The 23636-nt window shown below is 38.4% G+C and overlaps 1 protein-coding gene across 1 annotated transcript in view; it reads right to left on the bottom strand.

The window, feature by feature from the left end:
* Positions 1-19317, bottom strand: part of LOC117293623 (protein KIBRA-like) — a 33321-nt gene extending 14004 nt beyond the window's left edge. The window contains exons 1-10 of the mRNA XM_033775993.1: positions 18967-19317; positions 7320-7360; positions 6321-6389; positions 5238-5392; positions 4302-4350; positions 3659-3806; positions 2186-2255; positions 1028-1200; positions 545-638; positions 33-181 (exon numbers count right to left, since the gene is read on the bottom strand). Of these exons, the coding sequence (XP_033631884.1) occupies positions 33-181; positions 545-638; positions 1028-1200; positions 2186-2255; positions 3659-3806; positions 4302-4350; positions 5238-5392; positions 6321-6389; positions 7320-7360; positions 18967-19094 (1076 nt within the window). The 5' untranslated portion in view covers positions 19095-19317. The remainder of the gene's footprint in view (positions 1-32; positions 182-544; positions 639-1027; positions 1201-2185; positions 2256-3658; positions 3807-4301; positions 4351-5237; positions 5393-6320; positions 6390-7319; positions 7361-18966) is intronic.
* Between the last annotated feature and the right edge of the window lie 4319 nt (positions 19318-23636).

Below are 23636 nucleotides of genomic sequence, written 5' to 3'. Positions count from 1 at the left end.
ATATGAACATGATAGATTTGAAGAAGACCGACCTATTATGTAGCACCCTAGTGACTTCATCTTTGGCGTCTGTGATTTGTTGAATAACAGCTTCTTTCTCAGCCTCTATTCTTTGCCTTTCCTCTGCACTTCTTTTATGCTGGCAGACACTCTTCAGTTCCCTCAGTAATTCCTTCTTTTCCTATACAATCCAATAAAGAATAACAAGTCAATGTTGGACAGACACAGTTTAATCCATTTTGAGGTATGGTAGACACAATACTATAACACTATTTGGTTGGGGTAAATTTGTCTGTATACACCCAAATCAAACAGAGCACTCCTCCAAGAACCCCCTTCCAGTCAAATGAGGTGTTTGAACTCTGAATGGATTTAAACCCTGTCCAAGTCAATTATTGGTGTTTGGACCCTTGCAGTATTAGAACCCTATACAAGTCACATGAGTTGTTAGGACCAAGGAAAAATTCAAACCCTGTCCCAGTCAACAATTTTAGACTCTGGAAGGATTTTCACCCTATCCCAGTCACTTGAAATATATACCTACCGAAATAAGGAGAAGTCTGTCTTTATCTGCCTCATTCTGACTGGATGGCTGTTGCTCATCCAACTCCGAAATCTGAATTTGTAGAAGACAACACCTACGAGGGGACGAATGAATGGAAGATTGTGTCAGGACAATAATTTCAGAAGTGACTTTAAAAAAAATAGTAAACTTGCGGGTACAACCATGTTTTAAATGTCTTTTGTGGGAGTGTTGATTCTGAAAGGAGCAGATGTGGTCAGAGCCAACACTGTTGTACCTGCAATTTTACACCTTTTTTTTTTCACTTAAAGTAATTTCAGTTGAACATGTTTTGTTATTGTTGGTCGTTACACCACCTGTTGTTTCCAGAAATACCACAGTTCACTGAGAAGTATTTCATGTACATGCTGTTACCACAAACCTTTGTATATTGTATTCAACCTTGTACTTATTAGTTTTCAGATACAAAAACAAAATAAAATTTGTTTTGTAATTATTCCCAACCTTCTTTGAGCATCTTCATACTTCATCCGGACTCTTTCTTTCTCCGCCAGCCGTCCTCCTCCCATGTAGTGGAAATGGCCCGGGAGGTCGCTTTGTAATGTGGTGTTGAGTTTATGCTGGTGGTATACCATGGAAGGGACTTGGGTGATAGGGTCTTGACTATTGACCAATGACTGGAAAGAAAAAACATTTTAAGAAATTTGTTACTCTTTGCTTTCTTATTGCTTCAGAGGCTAGAAATTGCAAACGCAGGGCTCAAAATTTACACTGGGCCGCATGCTTGAGGCTGGTGATTTTAGCATTGAGCCAGCAGAGTGGCATGGCCGAGCAGTTTAGAGCGTTAAATTCAAGTTCTGGTGGGTTCAGTCATGAAACTTGTGTCCTGGAGCTAGACACTAGGCACCACAGCGTCTGTGGAATGAGCTTCCTGCCGGTCGAGAGAAGCAAGCTCTTTGTCTGTATTCAAAAGTCGCCTCAAAACATTCCTGTTCCACAACCAATCCTAATTCGTTTGTTTTTCTTTTGTCTTCGCGCTCTGTTCTTAGTATAATAATAATAATAATAATAACAAATTCTTATATAGCGATTTCACAATAACCGTATCAATGCGCCTTACATTAGTACCCTGGTCATAGGGCCAATAACATCCCTGTAAAGTTTCTCAGCTCCCTGGGGAGTATACAGCCCTGAGCTGCCTGTAAGGCGCTTGTGGCTTTTTCATACACAATATCAACCTCTACCCTCGCAGGTACCCATTTACCCCTGGGTGAAGAGAAGCAATTATAGTAAAGTATCTTGCTCAAGGACACAAGTGTCATGACCGGGATTCGAACCCACACTCCGGCGAATCAGCACCAGAACTTGAATTCGATGCTCTTAACCACTCGGCAATGACACTCTAGTATAGCACTTTATAAATGCTATGAATGCTACATATTATTATTATTATTCACTGTGGGTGCCGTGGGTTACATGGAGGCCTCAAGATAATGTCTCACAAAGTTCACAGATCATCAATTTGCTACAAAGATTTTCTTATCAAGAGAATCTTTACAAGACGTTAAAAACTTTCTTTTTCCGTAAAGGATTCTCAAACTTCCTCACGCCGGAAGTGAAATCAACAAAGCTGTGTTCTAGTGTAAATATTATGGTTCTTACCTCGGTGTAATTGACTCCATCGTCAGACTGATATCTGATCTCAGGATTGCTACAAGCCTTTTCATTTCCTCTGTGGAAATAAAAATAAAGCAATAAATCCAACAGATACTACAAATACTTAAACACAAGTGTTTTAAGGAGGCTGTGCACCTTTTTTGATATGCCATACATAGTCCCTAGCTTAACGTACATAAGAGGTCAGAGTGGCCAAAAACGTTTCTAAGCCCATTTCTTTAAAGTTCTTTGTTATATGAGTGCTCAGGAGTTGCCTACTAGTCGGTGCAAACATCTGTAATAGGCTTTCCGCGATGTCATTTGACAGCCTTCATAGGAGGTGTGCTCAGTGTTTAAGGAGGCTGTGCACAATTTGTTGATGTGCCATACATAGTCCCTGGCTTCATGTATAAGAGTACACTTCTTGGGCTTTTCTCTTTTAAAGTCATATTCTTATAAACCTCAGACAGTTTCGCTATTCCTATTGGTGGAGAGCGCGTCACGTGGGGGTGTTTAAACCTTTTGATAATGATCATTGTTTATAACAGGTTGTGAGCGGATACTTCGCGCTAGTCTTGGTGCAAGACGTTTCATGTTACCGACGATGCGGGCGCTGTCGGTAAGCTGGCTGCGCTGTGTGTGAAAGGAAAATGACAATGTGTTGCACCACGACTATACGTGCATGCGCACAAACGAAGCCAGAAACTGTCGGAGGTAGGCGTCTCAGTCATAACAATGCAACATATGGACGTCGTACATCTACATTCCCATACAGAGCTCAAGCACGTCGGAAACGGATAAGTTTGACAGAGTTTCTTACTTTATTACGCCTTTTTACGCCTTTTAACCAAAAAGGCATTTATGAATGGGAATAAAAGAGTAGTGACTCGTTCTGTCAAGGCCGTTTAAAACCTTGCAGGGTCGTTATCAACCCTTTCAACTGGATCCTTTTGGGGCAATTTTCTATCATGTGATCATGTTATTTACTGAATTGACTGGTCTCATAAACCAGTTAACCTTGTATACCACTATAAAGCTTTACATATTGGACTACAATCTAATGTTTACGTCCCGCAAGGCCATTTTTTCATTTCATATTTTATTTATTGTAAAGTTACTTTATTGAGTACAAGGGCAGGCCTAAAAGCGTTAATGGATTTTTCATGTTATAAAATAAAAAAAATTCTGATTTTTCTGAGTACCAACAAATTAGAAATCAGACTTCAGTAGGAAAAACATCGTGCCTAGTATCAAGGTTGTTAACAAAATAAAACCAATGTTTTGTTTTTTTCTTTCTTCTCACAAATGAATGATTTCTTTGAAATTCTAGTAAAGCTTTCCTTGTCAACGAAACAGAAATGTTTGTAAACCTTAAATATAATCTGACCAGTGAACCAGTGTCAAAGGTCAGAGGTAAGGTCATGGGTTAGAACAGGGATTAGGTCAGGGGTTAGGTCAGGGGTCATTCATCTGACCCACCTGTACTCTTGGTTCTGCAGAAACACCTGCGCCTTCATCTGCGTAAGCTCACTGCGAATCTGAGCCACCCTGGCCTTAGCGTTAGCCACTTCCACTTTGAGTAGGTCCGGATCATAACGAGTACTACTGGTAGAACTGTTTGAGTTCACTGCAAAAGGAAACAAAAACAAATAACAAAATGTCAATAATTTTACAAAGTCACTTAAAGGCACTGGACATGTCTGGTCATTTTCAAAGACCATTATTCTCACTTGATATATCCCAACATATGCATCAAAATAACAAACCTGGAAAAATTTCACTCAATTGGTCATCGAAATGCAAGAGAATAATGAAAGAAGAAAAAAACACCCTTGTTTACAAATTTATGAGCTTTCAGATGCAAAACAACATGCTTTTATTATTTGAGTGAGAAATTACCCCATTTTTGAAAAATTACGTTACTTCAGAGGGAGCTGTTTCTCACAATGATTAATACTATCAACAGCTATTGCTCGTTCCCAAGTAATGCTCACATTTATTTTCAGTAATGACCAACGGTGTTCAGCTTTCAGACTAAATATAAACAATGTTTTCTATCCTTCCCTATCCTGTTAAATGTCTTTAAGCCTAACAAAGATAGGAAATTCTTGGGTAAACTTACAGCTTGTTCTTGACTGCCATCCATTTAATGCATCATTCAAGTGTTGAACCTGTAATAAAAATAAGAAAATAGCATCAGCAAACTACTAACACTAAATGATAACCATTTGTAATTTTGCCTACGAGAAAGACTCTGCTAGGGTTCGAAATGTCGTGCCATTGACTATTTTTTGGCATATAATAAGGAGAACTTTGAAAAGCATCGCTCCACAAACTATGCAGGGGAAAAAAGTACCAGAAATTGGAAAGTGCACTGTGTTTCAATTTAGCAGTGTGCATGTGGAATAATAATAAAGACTTGTATTTGAATGCTTTCAAAGGATCGCAAAGCGAAAATTGCTCCCAGCAGGAAAACAGTTAACTGTTGTCCACCAGTAAGTAAACATTTCTTCTCAAGCTCCTTCACAGTCTTTATACTTGTTCTACAAGAGTTTCATGGATTCAGTCATGCACAGAATCAAAAGGGATTTTGATCAATTCAAAGCTGTGGTGAAGCTTCAGCACTCTGAAGTATTTTTTGGATACCCATTGACTGGCTAGTTTTACACTGAAGTCTCTAAACTATACATGGTATTTGTATGCAACTGATTATCGAATAGAGATGTATAAATACTTCCATGGCATTTATGTGTAACCCTGGGTTCATTTCAAAAATAGCAGGAACCCCAACAAAATAAAAACTCCCTTTTTGAAACAAAAACAAAGTTGTAGAAGTTAAAGAGAACTGGTGTTCCATTTGAGTTATTTGCCGAGTTTCACGATCCCTTGGGTGGCTATGGCGGCCAAACCATCCATAGCTGATAGATTTATGAGATTTCTGGAGTGATGAAAAACAATAACAACAACAAAAACAACAACAACAACAACAACAAAAACAACAACAACAACAACAAAAACAACAAAAACAACAACAACAACAAGCAACCATGAATCTTACCTCATTCTCAGCCAGCTGTAACCGTTGTTGTTTGACACTACATATCTCCTGTTTGGCCAGGGTGTCATCCGTGTCTGTCTGCTGAAGGTAGTCACGCAACATCATCTCCTGCTCTTGTCGCCATTGGACTCGAGGGTCTTCAATTTGATTGGTTTCTATGGTAACAGAGTGTAAATACTTAATAAGCAGACCTTAAAAAAAAATGTGTTTTTGAAATGTTTACAACTAAATGCTATTTCAGGAAAAGTAACCACATTTTAACTGGAACATCCATTGGAAGATTGAATACAATAGTTTTGATGTAGACGACAGCAACTTTTTCACAATTATCATTTGGTTTAGTTACTGAGACACAAATTGTCTTTGTAAAGTTGGTAAATAACCACTTTTTCTTGTTTTTGAAACTAAACACTGGTACCATTACCTGGGTATCAGAGTACAGTTTCAAATTCCAATAAAACTTTATTGCTCTGTTTTTGTTATATAGGATTTCAGATGTCAACATTCGACTTGGGAAACTCACTGATAACTAGACAATATACCAAAACAAGAAATGTTCCAATATAAATTGTTATTTTCAGCATAAAGGTAAGATAATAAAACAAGGATAATAACAGTGGCTTCTTATAGCAACTGTATCTGTCACTCAGTGACACTCGGGTATTGTGGTGGTGCAATATGCTGCCAATCAAACCAGTAACACCGAGGCAAATCCCTTCTCTTTTTGATAAGTTCACTGGGTTATTTTACGTGCATTACACAACACACAGGACCAAAGGCTTTACATCCCATCCGGAGGACACAGCAATAAATGGAAATTTGGTTGGTAATCCTGTTTTTACCAAGGAAGAAATTTCATGCTTAGCAAATTTTTGTGCTTAGCAGCTTTATGAAATTGGGCCCTGGACTCGAACCCACACTCTGCTGGTTAGAAACACCAGAGCTCAAGTCTGGTGTTCTAAACCCCTCTGCCATGACATACCCAAGTATCAGGGCTGGAGATAACGAGGCTGGTAGGTACGTTTAAAACACTCAACATTTCAGGGGGGGGGGGGCAGAATCCAGCAGTTTTGTTATACTTACGGTCGATGTGGTCGATGTAGTAAATTCCTAAGATCGGATCACATGCTTCCTCCCAGCCAAACGGCAACTCTGTTATCGTGAAAAACATATATCAGTTAAAATTTAAAAAAAACCTTCAGGTATGACGTTAGAACCTACAACAGCACCCTCACCGTGGTTCAAGGAAGACCTTTCATTGTTGAAAGCGGTGGTGGCACATACACAAGCACCTTTGATTTAGCTCAGCGATGATGCCCTATGGGGATCTACTAACAATCAGTAACAGGCCTGCCGTCGATTTCACAAAGAGTTAGGACTCGTCTTATCTCGAGTTAGGCAAGTAACTCGTTCTAACTTAGGATTAATCTTAAGGTCTGGATGCTATGACAGTGCATGGTTGGGACTCGTCCAAAGTCCTAAGATTAGTCTTAAGTTAGGAAGAGTTTTGTGAAATCGACGGCTGATACTTCAACAGATTCTGGACATAACCTTTAAATGTTCCAATAGAAATTGACAATTCCTCATGGAGGTGCCCCATTACGAAGGGGGAAAACACCTTGGTGCCCTTGCCCTTTCAAAAACAGCGCAGCAGGCCTGAAGTTCATCACTGAATGCATTTAAATGTAATACTCGTAAACATAAATTTTATAGTTTAATCCTAACCAACCACAGGCCCTTCAACAGCATGATTGTTTGATTCCCCAAAATTTAACTCACATTTCAGAGAAAAATTATAATCTTTCAGTTGGTTTTTTAAAGTCAGGTTACACAGATTTGATATATACAGGCATATTTTACCAAACAAAAAAAGGTAGGAAAATGGCACCTGACCTACATGTAACATTGTGTAGGCTTTAAAAGAGGATATTTAAAAATAGATTTTCTAAAGGCCCCCCAAAATAAATAAAAATCGGACATCACAAGGGGCAGGAAGTGGGAAGAATATCATGCCCAGGTTCTATTGAAATTAAAGTATCATGGTTTATAGTTTAGAATGATAAACAAAGTAGACATATTTACCATCCCCGGAGCAATCTGCAAAGGTCTGTGGCTTTGTCAACCTGTTAATTCAATCACAACAACAAAAATATGGATGAATGAAAACTCAAGTTTTCTTGGAAACACGATTCAAGCAAAATGATTTTTTTAATAATCAAAATAACAACTAGTTTCTAGTAGTACATGTATCACAGCGTGTACAGAAAATAATCATACAACTGAATTTCATCAGAAAAAGGATTCACAAAGTTTGAAAGGCACAGTGAAAAGAAAGGGGCTGAAGTTAACCATACAGGAAGAAGGTATGTTTTCAAGAGTTTCTTACATTGGTCTGTGGAATTTCACCAAAAATATTATAAATGAAATAGTTTTGAAAAAAGTTTTGATAAGACATTGGCAAAAAAAATGCATAATAATTATATTCCTTCTACATGCAGCTTCACATTGTGCATGTATAACCCAACAAACAGAATAAACATCCATTCAAAATTTGACGAACAAAATCAAATAACTAGTACCAAATTCCACGTTTCCACAAACCCCCAAAAGGTTACATTTTACGACCTTAATATTATAAAGGTTAAGCGTCCTGGAACTGCCAAAATATTTGTTTTTCTTTTTTCGATTGTACTTAAATGCTGAATAGCTCTGTCTGAGGGTAGCAATTTGTTTTGTCTAAAACAAAAGAATATGTGGGGATTTGTTTACCAGAGTTCCAGCTGGTTTTCTTTTGTAAGTGAACAGCCCTCTAAAAGTCACCTAGTCACAATGTAAACTTTTGCTCTGTTGTTGTTGTAAGGATAACAATATTTCATGTGTTTTTTTAAGGAAAGAAAAAACACTTACAGGATTTGGGTACTTTTTGTAACACAAAACACAATGTCCAAAGATTTACATTAAACTTACACCGTTTGAAGATAATGATAGGAAAAAGCGTACCTTAAAATAATATTAGTTGCTGAGGTGCTGTAGTTTTAGAGAAATTGGTAAAACAATGTCATGAAAATATGTTTTTACATGCTAAAATAATTTTTGTCCCATGATCACTGAGACAAAAATTATTTTCATGACATTCTTTTACTAATTTATCAAAAACTACAGCACCTCAGCAAGTAATATTTCCAGGGAAGCTTTCTACTATCATTTATCTTCAAACTGTGTAAGTTTAATGTAAATCTGTGGACATTGTGTTTTTGTCCCACAAAAAGTACATAGACCCTTTAACAAACGCATTTATTTTCATAATTTGATACAGGTAAAAAACACACTATAAATCATATCTGAGCATAACTTGTTTTAAAGTTAACTTAACAAACAAGTTTTCCAAACAAAGAACAACAAAGAACATGCAATTTCCCACAAATAACCCAATCTCATTCTATTTCTCCATATGTCATTAATTCTATTTCAAAAACTATGACATTACATACATGTTTGCTTTTCATAATTGGATTCAGTTTGAAATCAACTCTGGCATTTGTTTTTCAAATAACTTTACAAACAAACAAACAAACAAACAACAACACTTTTTTCCAAAAACAAAACAAAAAACATCCAAAAGAGCAGTTTTCAATTCCCATAAATAACCAAATCTCAGTCTATCTTCCGAATAGGTTAATTTTGTTTAAAGGAAAAATTAGCAAGAATGGACTATTGGGCTCTAAAAAAAAAATACAACAAATCCTGACCAATATCCTAACGCCATTGTAGTCAAGACCTTACATGTCTTTGCCCAAATTTCACTCAATTCTTATTAAATCAAACCATGGACGTCAAACTTAAGTTCCCTCAATTCCAGTAAAGTGCTACTTCTGCCCCCTTTCACCAAAACAAGCCCAACCCTTCAAAACCCCCATCGTGACATTCTTGTTTGCACTGACTAACAATCACAAGGCCAGTAGCTCAATCCTTATCTCACTAAAAAAAAATATACATACCAATGTATCTCCAGCAACAAACCCGGCTATCTCAAATTTCAAATTATTTCATAATAATCCAAATTCAAAGGTCGCTACGCTCGGCCTACTTTCTGAGAATACAGCATTCCTGTATGGGACAGGATTCCTACAACGTTTGATCATTTAACAACACTCGCAGCCTATTTGCTCACTTATCATTCCTGTGTATACTGTTTGACTGCCACAGAGTCCCCGAACAGTTATATTCACTCCCAACTTCTAAACCTTGATCCTTTTGTAAATTCTGTAGGCCTATAAATCGTTTCTTAAGAGACTCTTCCCAAAACCCTTCCCCATTGTCAGTCAAAATAAGAAAGAAGGGGGGGGATTTATCCCCATATTACCTATAGCTATACTATAAGGGCTCCATGGCCATTTCAACATTTGCGCTCTCTACAGTCCAGAAAACCCACAAACAATGTATGCCTATTCATAAAACTACCTTGTCTGAATGCATAACTCTCAACGCTTGACTGATTAGTTACTTGTGCATAGAGCCATCGGAATGTAGCTCATGGGACAATGTCCTCCCCCCCCCTTGCAAGCCAAAAGCATGCTTACAAATGCTTGCAAATGTTGCTCGCAAGTATTGAGTCACACCACAGGAGAAGCAAAAGTGAACAGCAAAAGTAAATGTTGGTATCAACAGGCGATCTTTCAAATGGCGGAAATGTTCTCGTCAATACCCTTTTTTGTTTCCTTTTCTTTTCTTTTTCGAGGAATTCCATTGGAACTTTGATACCCATGGTGTTTTCATCGTACCCTGATGGACAAGGCCACGGTTTTCATACCTCAAAGTTTATGATCAACTTTGTGAATAGAACAATCAAGAGATGAATTTTGTATGCCAGTACAGGCACAGTGCAAACCCGTAGAGCTTTAGAATCATTGCAAGAAAAACAGTGGCAGGGCTCCAAATTTACAATGGGTTGCACGCCCCGAGGCCAGTGATCTTACCATAGTAACTGAACTCGTGACAGGGCAGTCTGGCAGTCTTGTGTTTTTCGATTCAAAGAAATTTTTGAATTTTTTTTTATTTGATTCAAATTTGAGTCTCATATCATAAATATCTTAAAATTCTGACGAATATCAAAGTCTACATACCTGGAAGAAAAACTAATGAAAAAACTTCTCTCAGTTTTTGCTCAAATATAACAGATTATCTGTGTTCTCATTTCGATTCTGGTTTTGTGAACCAATTTCTGGTGCCGTCAACATTCTGAGCAACAAGCTGTCAGTGTGGTCTTGTGAGTTGGACATTGAAGTTGCAAGAGAGTAATGCAAGAAAGAAAAACACTTGTTGTTTCAGATGCATTATAATAAAAAGCTTCAGCTGAAGTCTTTTGTTATTTCAGTGAGAAATTACCTCTTTCTCCAAAACTACCTTACTTCAGAGGGAGCGGTTTCCCACAATGTTTTATACTAACATCAGCAATCCATCGCTCATTACCAAGTAAGGTTTTATGCTAACAATTATTTTGAGTAATTACCAATAGTGTCCACATGAAACCCAGACACATGAGCACTGAACTGACTGAGACACTGAGTCACACTAAGAAACTCTCAGAGACACGTGAACATGGAGTCTGACCAACAGTCTCATGGATGGACACATGAGCATTGAGTCATGTGAACACTGAGTCACACTGAGAAATTGTCAGGGACACGTGAACATCAAGTCTGACCAACAGTCTCATGGATCGACACATGATCATTTTTTAGCCACGTGAACACCTAGTCACAGTCATAATCTCAATGACACATAAACATTGAGACACATGAACAGCGAATCACACTCAGTCTCTCGAGGACATGAACATTGAGTCTGACGGATACTCACATGGATACTCACAAGGATACTCACATGTAAGCAGTGAATCTCAAGTATTCTAAGCACTTGTAGATTCCTGAAACACAAAACAATGTTCACATACATGAAGGCTGCGTTAACTTTAAGTGGAAGGTTCTTTTTGTCTTCATGGTTTGCCACCTGAAGGAGTAGATAATCCTCTCTCTCTGGATCGTTTATAAACACGAGCAGTTTAGTCCTTGAGGTCTTAGATTGGACTACATTTATCGGTGCTAAAATCGTACCAAGGATAGATTGGATTAGATTAATGCACTGCATACGGATTAGGGACTGACGGATATCTGATCAAATCAGATTTATATTTGGATCGGGAATCTAAGTTTGGATAGATTGGTATCGGATTATGAACCCAAAGATCAGGGCAGATTAAAAAAACTGTGGAACGGGATTAGAGACCAACCGATATCTGATCAAATCAGATTTATCTTAGGGTTGGGAATCTAGGATCTGATAGATTGGTATCAGATTATGAACCCAGAGATCAGGGCAGATAAAAAAAACTTTGCAATTGGGATTAGAGACCAAACGATATCTGATCAAATCAGATTTATATTTGGATAGGGAGGAAGATCTGAAAAGAGACTATGAACCCAGAGATCGGGGCATATTAAAATCACTGTGGATTGAAGTCCAGATCAGTTTGAGGGATCACAATCCTGCAGGTCAAATTAACAGATTGTAATCCAATTGTAGATGGATCATCTGATTAAATAACATTTACACAAATGTATTTTTGGATTGGGAATCTAAGATCTCATATAATTGTGAAGATCAAGCAGATTAAAATAATTGTGGAATTTACGTTGTCCAGATCAGTGTGAGGAATCACAATCCAGCACATCAAATTAACAGACTGGGATCCGATTAAGAAGAAACTATAAATAAATAGTAAACTTGCGGGTACAACCATGTGTAAATCTCTTATGAGTGAATAATGGCTCTAAAAAAACAGAAACGGTTTCGTCTGGACATTTCGAATAATATACTCTGCTCGTCTTCAGGAGAAAGATGGATAATCTGAGTGAATGAGATCAATGGCCTTGCCTTGCAGACTGCAGGCAAAGTTTTGGGATTACCAGGGACTGGTTGCCCACTTTAGGGCTGTGGTCAGATCACATGAGTTTGTGGTCAGTCCAAGGGGTCTGTGGTCAAGCTAAGGGGTATGTGGTCAATCTTCAAAGGTTTCTGAGCCTCTGGCTGGAGGATGTTGGAGATCTTGTGATCAGGGCCCAACTTCATATCAGAGCTGCTTCAGCACAACAAGTAGCTTAACTCAACAACAAATATGCTTACCAGTATAAAGTTACCAGCCGACATACCATGTCAGATGTACAATCTGTGAGTGAAATTCTGCTTATTTTTGCTTAGAAGAAAAAATTAAGCAATATTTCTGCTAAAGCAGCTTTAAGAAATTTTGCCCCGGTTCTTCCCTATTCAGTCAAATCATACAAGTTTTACTGAGTTCATAGTTTTCAAAAGCATTACAGGAAAATCTTAATACACAATGAATTTAAGTACTTTTTAACAAAACCAGTTAAACCTGGCAAGTTCAGTGTTGAAAAGCATCCTTATTTAATTTGAATAATGGGGAAGTGTCGTGGTCGAGCGGTTAAGAGCAATTTAAACTCTGGAGTTTCTGATCAGCAGAGTGTGGGTTCAAATCCCCAGCCGTGACACTTGTGTCCTTAAGCAAGACACTTAACCATAGCTTCGTCCTTCGGATGGGACGTGAAGCCGTTGGTCCCATGTGTTATGTAAGGCATGTAAAAGAACCCAGTGCACTTAATCGAAAAGAGAAGGGGTTTGCCCCGGTGTTCCTGGTCCGATCGGCAGCAAATTGCGCCACAGCACCTTGTAAGCATTACATGGTGCTATCAGAATTAGGTCTCATAACTCAAAAACGTAGTCCCACATCTGGCAGGAAGTACTGTATGTTACAGCGCAAGGAGCGTCACTTGGTGACGGACATGTGCGCTTTATAAGAAGCCACAATTATTATTATTGTTATTATTAACAATGACAAAGCTGACAAACGAGTGAAAAGAACAAGCTACATGTACATGTAGCTGTTCCTGCTGGCCAGTCACTCAATTTTTTAACAGCAAACCCTGGAGTCCTGGACTAACTCCAGTGTCGGGGCAACCCATTCCAACATGGTAATCATAATACTCATCACAACTGTATATTTACGTCAGCTGATAAAAACAGCTTCTTCGTGGTGTCTGGTATACCATGTACATAGTACAGCAGACAGTTCATCTCTGGAATGTGGCAAGCATGGGAACAGGCACGGGACTAGAGGAACGAGCATAAGAAATGCTGTTCGATGAAAATAGCTACGACAATCTTAAACTGTGCTTGAATTCAGGCAGACTGATAGATGCGCAAACTGTTTCATCAAGGATACAAAAGTAGTGGCTTCTTTTTATATACAGACATGCAACTTAATTACAAAAAAATAAAAAAATATTGCACTGTTTTGATGAGCTGATGAGTGACGATGGAGGCGCTTCAACATTCAGTATTTCTGCAAGGTACTGTGGGACCACGTTTTTGGAAATATGATACATATCCCTTTACTTTAGCAACTTGTAATGGTTTACAAGGTGCTGTGGCTAAATATTCAAGTAAATTGTACTAATTTTGCTCTTGGTGTGGGCACATGTTTTCTTTTTTCCCAGAGTCTTACTGAAGCTTAAACACTGCCTTCCCATTATGCACAATCTCCAGCATTCACTGTCTACCTCACAATGGACGTCCTTCGATCCTAACTAAAAATGTACGATCACAAGGTAACTGGTGCACGTGCAGGTGTTAAACCACATAATACAACACAGCAAAGTGTGTTTCCAACAATGCAGGTCAAAGGTGACAGTAACCAACTTTCAGTAGTGGCCAGTATTCTCGTTTCATTTTGGCAAGCCTTTTGTAAAATCCCAGAGGAAGAAATTAAAAACATGAATAAACTCATGTTCAGGCTCGAGAGAGTGACAGCACTTCATGACAGTTAAATTAAGATCCATGCATAATGCACTGGGGTTTTCTTATACACAGTACAAAAAACCCTTTCACATCGAATGCCCCTCTAGACATCTCAACTATTTCTGTTATGGTGCCTGGTTTTAAATGTCTATCAAACCATGTTGGAGGCATTCCATCACGTACCAGGCAAGTGTTCCAGATAATGTGTCTATGGGTAATATTGTAGCTTGGGAATTGTTCCTCTTTAAAGTTGCATGACCCATAAGAGTTATCCCCTAAGGCATTTTTGATGCTGTTTCACAAAATGAAAAACATACAAAAACGTTCACATATACAATGCCTAAAACACACTCTGGATTCAAAATTGTTTGTACATGACTATTATGTCTGGATCCCGACATGAATTCATTTTTAGTTTTTAATTAACTACCACTTGTTGTATGGAGATTTTTGTGTCCAATACCTCAAACGGAAGCTTAACTTTCTCAAATCTACAAAAATAAACAAATAAATTTAACTTTCCGGGAGCCAAATCTGCCAAATAAAAAATAAAGGACCCAGCATCTTTAAGTAAGTAAAAGGAAATTCGCCTAGGCAGCAGGAAACTAGCAGCCGTCTAGTACTGTCTGTGTTGTATTATGTTTTGGTTATCTTAATATATGGAAGGCGTTTCTCTATGGTCCCTTTTTTTTAACAGTTACAAAAAGTTCATTTTATCACCAGAAAAAGTTGGAGGCTACCAGGCCTGGAATCTCATCTTTGAGAGGACAAGACCATTTTTAATTTGTAAAGGGTACTCCAAGTTCCATTGGAAAATCTTATAGTCTATGGGACACTTCTAAGGGGCACCAAGATCAAGACCAGGGCAAACAGAGGCAATGGCCTTTAGGTTATTTAAGGCATGATGTACAAAAGTTGTCATTCTAATAGATCTAACTGAGTTGAGAAGATGTTTTGTAAGAAAAACAAAGTTCATAGATCTTAAGCGAAACTCTTCAAATGTTGTAAAAACATTGCTAGCCTTTCCAAATGAAGATACTTTGAGGCTGCATTTAATCTAGAACTATTACACAAAATGTTAATGTTCACATAAAAATGGCCAGTGTAGCATCTTGCCTGCCAGAAAGTCCTTCAAATGTACAAGATCATTCTTTTTTGTAAACAAAGGTATACAGTCCAACACATTTCTTTTCAAGAGACATGTAAACGTTTCAGTTCAACATTTTAACAATGTCAAATCAATAGCTCTGTTTTGTAGGTTTAAAACCCACACATAATATTTTGTCATCTGGAAGAAAGGACGATTCCAGTCTCATTAAAACACAAGAGGTACAGTTGTAGGTCCAGGATCTTACAATAAAGGAACCAAACAGAAAGTAAATTCATTCCTATCCCTGAATTAAGTCAATGAACTAGAAATGATATCCTCATGAACATGTCACTGTTAATGCTGAATTCCTACAGGTCCAGTCACACCAACTTATTACGTTTGGCTCAGTGCAGGGTCCTAAGAGAAAGGCTAGGATTCAAGCTCTAAGCCTTTTAGAAACGCTTGAACTGGAACTATTCTCTCTTTCTCCCTCTCTCTTAAGAAAGAAAGAAAACCAAAATGAGTTCAAACAACCAAGGTTCCCCTAGCAATTTACTCAGAGGCAAATTAAAAACATATTATGAAGGAGAATGCCTTTTCTATGAGTAGCTCCAATTTATGAATGGAAAAAAAAACCTGAAGAATGCATTGTACAGCAATTGGGACGCTTGATTTAGTTCTAACAATACAGTCGGATAATCCCTTTGGATTGTTCAATATATCAAAGTGTAATTGTCAATTGAAGATCAGTCATGATTCATAACATTGCTAGTCTCTAGCTCCAGTTAGAACTGATGAATGATTGTTTACAAAGAACATGTACAAACATACCAGGACTTTTGTCTTTACAGATGAGGTGTAGTATTTTGATATTTTCAAGGATAAAGCTCAAAACCATGGCACAGATCCAAAAAGGGGAAGACTGCTAAAGGGTTGTGAGAACATTTCTTGGCCCATTACCCAAACCCAAATTACTACAGTTTGTTTTTCTCAAACCCAAAACACAACTTAGATACTAAACCTTTGGCTTTTTTTTCAATACCTACTTGTAAAAGCCAAATTACCTAACCCCAAAAACCTTGGTTTTTCTCAATACCCAAAACCCAAACTACTCAAAACCTAACCTTTGGTTTATCATAAAAAAACCCATATCAGGCCTGATACTTCCCGGAGGCAAGAAGACTATTGCCTCAATGCCCCCTGGTCATTGCCTTAATGCCTTTGAAATGCTCCAGTAGAAATTTACAATTTCCTCATACATGTAGGGTGCCTTTTATATAAAATGCCTTCGTGCCCTTGCCCTTTCAAAAAGGAAGCATTTGTTATACAGGCCTATTAAAGGAAAGGTATACATTTGGTAACTACCTAAAACAAATATTAACTTAAAAACTGACTTGGTAACGAGCATTGGAGAGCTGTTGATGGTATAAATCATTGTTGGAAATGACTCCCTCTGAAGTCACGTAGTTTTTGAGAAAGAGGTAGTTTCTCACTAAAATATTGAAATACTTCTAGCTAGAATAAGTAGAAGTCCTTTATTCCGATCTGAAAGCACACAAAAAATCCCTTGGTGGAATGGTAATGGTTGCTCTCAATTATACCAGGCTGCCAAACCCTTGTTACTCATTAAAACCTTTGTTTTCTGAACCCATGTCTAACTGATTTAGCTTGTGCCTGTAACATGAATTCATCAAAACCAGGTCAAACCAGGTGATGGATTTCAGTGAGTGTCATGGCTCATGAAACGACTAGACTTTGGACCAGCCATGGGATAAAAATGGTCCAGCAGACTCACTGGCAAGCCCTGCGAGTATTGATTTAAATATTCCTATAAATTCCTGTGGTTTATTGAGTCAACAAATGCTTGTAAACCTAGTGTGCACTGAAGCATTGACATTGGAAGCAGGGTAGACTGCCTGGCAAGTCATACATTGCACAATTTTGACATAGTGTCTGATACAGTTAGATTGTGCAACGAAATAATCAAATAATGTCCTGATATTTATAGGCCTAGCGATTTTATATCGGGGTATTTCATGCTAGAAAGTATAACTTTATGGGTCTGGGTGGACACAAACTATCCTAAACATGGTCTAATTCCTGGCATACTAGTTGCGATAACGTAACCCTCCTGCCGATGGCGTAGGCGGAGGGTTACGAAGCTTACGCAATGTGTGCAGTGCGAAATGGTTAAAAACGTACAATTTCGACAGCTAGTCAGCAGATTTGCTCCATTTTTACCACTTTTGACAATCATGACACAAATTTTAGGAACACGAACTTGATCCTCAATGTCTAATGAATCCTTCCATATCACTCAAAATACCATTGAGGAAATAGTTTGAAGAAAAATGACAAAAACTTACCAGATCCCCGAGCGAAAGAGTGAAAAATGTCCCAGGTTGAAAATTTGAATCTGAGTGGGGCGGAGCTTCGGCTGTGTGTGCACGTCACCGGGGTCAACGGTTTCAGCACTCTGCGTGAGGTGCATTGTGTTTCCCGGTAACTGTGCAGCCGTAGTCTTGGTTCCAAGACCATTGGTGTTGCGCAGTCACACACAACCAACGTTCCGATCTATGCATGGCAAAAACCGTACACGCTTGTAATGGACGAACGTTAGCGGGCGCTCTGTTTCTCTGATTTCCGCATTTCACTGCGTGTACAGTTTTTTTGCCGTGCATAGATCAGAACGTTTAGTTGGTTGTTCAGGAGGGTTACGTTATCGCAACTACTAGCATACCTGCTTTAAAAAACAATTAAAGGCACTATACTGTAACTGTACACATTTGGAATTTTTTTCTTTTTTTCCCTAGGGTTATTTTCTTGTGTCAACCACAGTACTATTCTAAACTCATTGCATGCGCAATGTTTGGCCACCACTTGTTGATCAATCACTAGATAGGTACACTACATTTTGATTACTTTGTATGCACTGAAAGAAGGAAAACAAATTCCCCATCCCTGACACCTTTTGATTAGTTTTTACCAAAAGAAATGTGTTATCATACCAATACGTGATTATGTTTTCAGTTGTATTGTGTGAAAAAGTGGCAGTTGCATTCATTGGATTCGGCATCTTGTGTTTTACTTTTATGTAAAAGTGCATGAAGTTAGATTATGGCTGTTCAATTCATCATCACAAGCTCACAATTGTGGGCTTCATTCAAAAAAGTTTGTAACCACTGTCCCCTAAAATGCACAATACACATAGGGACATTGACTATTCACTTCCAAAATGGCGCAGTTATTGTAATGACGAGAGGATAACTTGGCTCAAATAGGAATTAAAGATCTTTTTCTAACATGTCTAAAATTAAAAATCTAAAATAAAGTCAAATTTAAATATCATTAAATTCAATTCAATTCATCAACAATTTATTTCCACATTCATCAACAGCAAACAAAACACCAGCTTACACAACATTTAAAAAACAAAATTTCAGTCCTGCTAGCCAGCTGTCTCCAGACCAGAGTGATACCACTACTAGTGCTCTTCTAGTGCTACACTCAGGACTGACACACTGGACATTCATTCATGATGCTTTGATTCCAACTATTATTAACCAGTCCAATCCAATGTTGCATGTTATTTTGCCACGAGAGAAGAGGTTGCCCTACAAATATTGTTGTTAAGTAAGAGAAATCCGAGAACTGTACCTAACCCTTACCCCTTTCCTATACCGAGCTAACACTGTACAGTTCACCCACTCCCGCCCACCTCTTTACTTTCAAATCCGAACATGATATACATTACAAAAAACCACCGACCTGTCTCGCGGGTCAATCCACGACGTTTTTCTTGTGTTGTGGTCAATGTAGTAACTCTTCCCATCGTAATCTCTCCCTTCTTCCCAACCAGCCGGCAGTGGCAATTGTCCATTTCGAAATCTTGACATGGCTGCTGCCAAACTAAGCCCATGTTATGGTTGAAACTACCGTCTAACTCTGCAAGCAAAGCTTCAAAGCTACGCCATCTTTCTTCACCATGTATACAGTCGACGCCATCTTGAATATTTTAGCGGTGACACTGTGGCGATTATCGATTTTCGAGTATTCGACGGGTGTAATCGGAAATTGTGGAATCGAGAGGAATGTTGGCAATTCGGTGAGTGGACCCGCACTATATACCGCACTGTTTTCTAGTATCCTGTTCCATGTCATACAAGAACTATGGTATTAAATTGACAAAATTTGTTCTTAATTGAGGTTTAAAACATTTTGTGTATGTTGATTTATCAGAGAGAGTCAATGAGCAACGTACAGGCGTGTTATTTCATTCTCCGAGTGTTCTATTGTTCTGTTTTTTTTCTCTTTTCAAATGAAAGTAAACTTTCGGACAATCTCAGTTTGCTTTTTTATTTTACTGATACTTCTCACTCTCAGCTCCTAAGCTATTTACAATGGATTATGGTGGGGTCTTTAGCACAGCCTTTTCATCACAATATTATACCCTCCCCCCCCCCCCCCCCCCCCCCATCCACACGACCACAGGACTCTTGTGTGTCCCGATAAAGTGAGGGCGCCCCACGCACTGCGCGTTCTAGCTAGTGCGTTCTTCATGGCCCGTGTTCACTAATTTCAGGAACGGTTCGTGCAAACAGGGGCGTACAGTTCATTCGTGGACGACGACGACGATGACGACGATGACGACGATGACGACGATGACGACGATGACGACGACAACGACGATGACGACGACGACAACATCAGCATCAAGAACGCCAACAACCGTACTGGTCCTACAAAGAACATCATCAATCAACCCACTGCAATAATGCCTACATTGGCACTCTAATGAGAAAGTCGGCAGCAAACCAACTTGGCAAGAAGCCTTGAAGCCAAACCAATTTCAAACGCCTGCACGATTCAAATGTTTTGATATAGAACGAGTAAAGTACATACGATGAGATGATTTGATTTACAATAAAATGGTGGATATCACAAGTGCATATTGTAGCCCGGAGGTCTTTCACTTTCATATCAATGGGAAGAGTTCCAAATCACGACAACTGTACATCGTTACAGCGAAAAAGAAGACCGTAGGCCAAAGGTTGCGTGACGCAAACTTTATAGGCCTTGCCTATAGGCACTGTTTTACAATATTGTGATGTACGAAAGTTTGTTCATTGCATAAACCGTTAAGCTTAGCTATAGTCATAGGCCTAAACTATAACCCGTGAAACATAAAATCGTTCAAATCTGCTCAAACTCGGTGTGCCGGCCAAAATAAGAAACTTTTTGTTCTTCTTCAGATTCAGATCAATTTTACATTACAAATTATATTCTTTTGCTAAATAATGTTGTTTCTCATCACGTTTTATAAGTCTGTCAGCCGAATGAACCCCACGTCGGTAGGCGTATAATATGAAAACTACTGGACCCTATGACAATACAAACATTCTGAATCCAACAATAATTCATACAGAAATTGAAAATCCAGATCACCACAGTAAGCTTGAGAGACGCTGGCTTTTATAAATAAAAAAGTCGGAATACGCCCACAGATTTCGCTAGCCATTTGCAACCATCAGGAGACAGGGAATGGTATAGGTGAAAGTAATTATTACCCATCTTCTTGCAAATTAATAAGAAATCAAAGTTTATGTTCAATTCATACACAATAGAACTAATAAAGTATCATTATTATCGATGTAATTAATAATATATATCACCGTGGTCAAGTGGTCAGACTGCAGGACAATATTTTTTGAGGAGAATCCAGAAACGCAGAAACGTGGGTCTAAAGTTATTATCGTCTATAGTTGCTGAATCACAATTTATTTATTTGTGCAGTTTGTAACTATCGGACGCCTGTCCAATGTTTTTGTTTATAACTGAGCACAATTGGCTGTTTATTATCCCTTACAAACAATCAAAAGGTAGACAACTGAATGGGTGTTCTTTCACCCTTCCCCTTCCCATTTCACCCCCTCCTCATCCCCCAGCACACACACCACTTTACTTTACTCCCGTCTCAGCATCATCACGAGAAGCAAAACATTCCACACATTATTGCTCTAGTTTTTCATTTTTCTCCCGAACCGGTCGAGTGAATTTCAGGAAAAACAGTCTTCATGTCGAGATGTTGACATAAGGATCTGACCTAAGTTGGCCTTTAAATAGAGGCATCCCTATTAACACGATGGGTGTCAAGTCGTTTGTTCCGTGGGAAGTTGATTCAACTATTTATTTAGATCGAAGTGAAAGTGCACCCGTGTTTTGTGATTGACGCCTGAAGGAGGACACTAGAAGAGCTTTTAGGGTCATAAATCGCCCCTTTGTGATCACGGTTCCTCTTTCCGTGTTCTTATACAATCTGTCATAACAAAGTGAAGTTCGTTGTCGAAAGTGAGCAGATCATTTTTGGGAATGATTTACAGATTTCCGCTGGGGTGGATTTCTATCCGGTTTGTCTTGAGTTGTCTTTTCACACGAGGTACATTTTTGTAATCGTGTCACAACCTTGCTATACGATTTAGCAAGGGACCCTTGCTCTTGCTCCCGTGTGAAAGGGGCTTATGGCTACAGCTTTTAAATTTACACATCAGAAGCGTAACTGATCCTTACACACCAAGCAGAGTTTCAACTCCTATTTTGCATCAGAGGTCAAAAAGTATATGATTTGTGTAGGCCTAATCGATAATCAAAGTTGTCTTCGATAGTCTGTCGAAATGGAAAGTTTTCAATTTGTAAAATTTGAGTATAATAGTGACCAAAAGCAAACGGCAAGATATGAGACTGGAGTCAATGGATGGGTGCACATAGAAGGAAGATAGCTTCTTGATCGGTCTCGTTTCTTTGATTATGCTCTCGGGTTTTTTCCCCCCGAATAATACTTCATTTTAAAGAAAGATTTCATTACTATTATACACCTTAAAGACACTGGACACTATTGGTAATTGTCAAAGACCAGTCTTCTCACTTGGTGTATCTCAACATATGCATAAAATAACAAACCTGTGAAAGTTTGAGCTCAATCGGTCGTCGAAGTTGAGAGATAATGAAAGAAAAAACACCAATGTCACACGAAGTTGTGTTCTTTCAAATGCTTGATTTCGAGACCTCAAATTCTAAATCTGAGGTCTCGAAGTCGAATTCTTGGATAATTGCTTCTTTCTCGAAAACTACATTACTTCAGAGAGAGCCGTTTCTCACAATGTTTGATACTATCAACCTCTCCCCAATACTCGTCACCAAGAAAGGTTTTATGCTAATAACTATTTTGAGTGATTACCAATAGTGTCCACTGCCTTTAATGTGAATCTTAATTTTCGACATTAAGCATAATGAAGTGCAAGCAAAAAATACATTTTTCCCCAAAACAGTAATAAGCATAAAACCAATACAATCCCTTTAAAGATGCTATGTCAGATTTTTGGCCGATTTGACCCAACATTTTTGATTTAAAATTCAATAGGTATTTTGATGGAAATCAAGAAAGTTACAAGCTTTCATTTGAGCCATTTTTCGAAAAAGTCCGCCAATTATTAGTAGCAGTGAAATAAAGTGCTCAAAATTAGTATTAGTCGGGATCCCGACAATATATCACGTGACCAATTCTTATGTGTTTTATATGAAACGTTTAAACTTTTTTCATGGTTTTTCTGACCATTAAAAGTAAAAGTTAAACTTGTTTTCGTTACAGTGGGTGATACTCTTTGAGAATACCATTCACTCAAAAAAAAAAATTGTTTAATGTTTGGGGCCAAAAATCTGACATAGCATCTTTAATACCCAAAAGTTGTAGATGTAGGATGGGCGTGGCAAAGGAAAGCACCCCTTTCACGGGTTGTCATAATCATTCACGTTTCGGCTCTTTGATTTTGAAAAAAAAGTGCCACCCTCAAGTTACCCGCGCTTCTCCATTGGATTTGGATTTAATGTTGAGTCTCACCGACTTAAAGGAAAGGTATTGGGGTGTTGCTATTATGTTTTGTATCTATGTATTGTTAACCAGTTTGTTAACTTGTAATGCCACATTATTCAGCTTTGGGCTGCCAATGTGTTTTTTTAAATAAATGAAATGAACGGAATATGTTCACTACAAAAATATCAGTTTTTATCCCCCCCCCCCCCCCCCCCGCTTGGGATTACCGCTCCGGTTTTTCGGCGATGTATCAAAAACTTCACCACCTTTTGAAATGAAATTTTTACAGGTTATAGTTTTATTGCATAATCGATACATTCATTTAGGATAAAACCAATCGAACTGTTCCAAGTGTATATGTTCCCATGCCCCGAAATAACCAAAAGCACCCACACCAATTGCTGTGGTGCCGTGTGCTTTTGCTGTGGTGACCTTTGCAAAGTTCCAACACAAATTTACCCTTTCCTCATAGAAGTGCCCCTTATACCGGAGATAAATGGACTGATCATTGAAGAGCGAAGTTCAATGCATGCGTTCCCTTTAATATGAAGTAAATTAAAAAATATCTGGG

The sequence above is a fragment of the Asterias rubens genome, chromosome 8 (assembly GCF_902459465.1).
Source record: "Asterias rubens chromosome 8, eAstRub1.3, whole genome shotgun sequence".
Classification (NCBI taxonomy): Eukaryota; Metazoa; Echinodermata; class Asteroidea; order Forcipulatida; family Asteriidae; genus Asterias; species Asterias rubens.
This window is presented reverse-complemented; position numbering and strand designations above follow the sequence as displayed.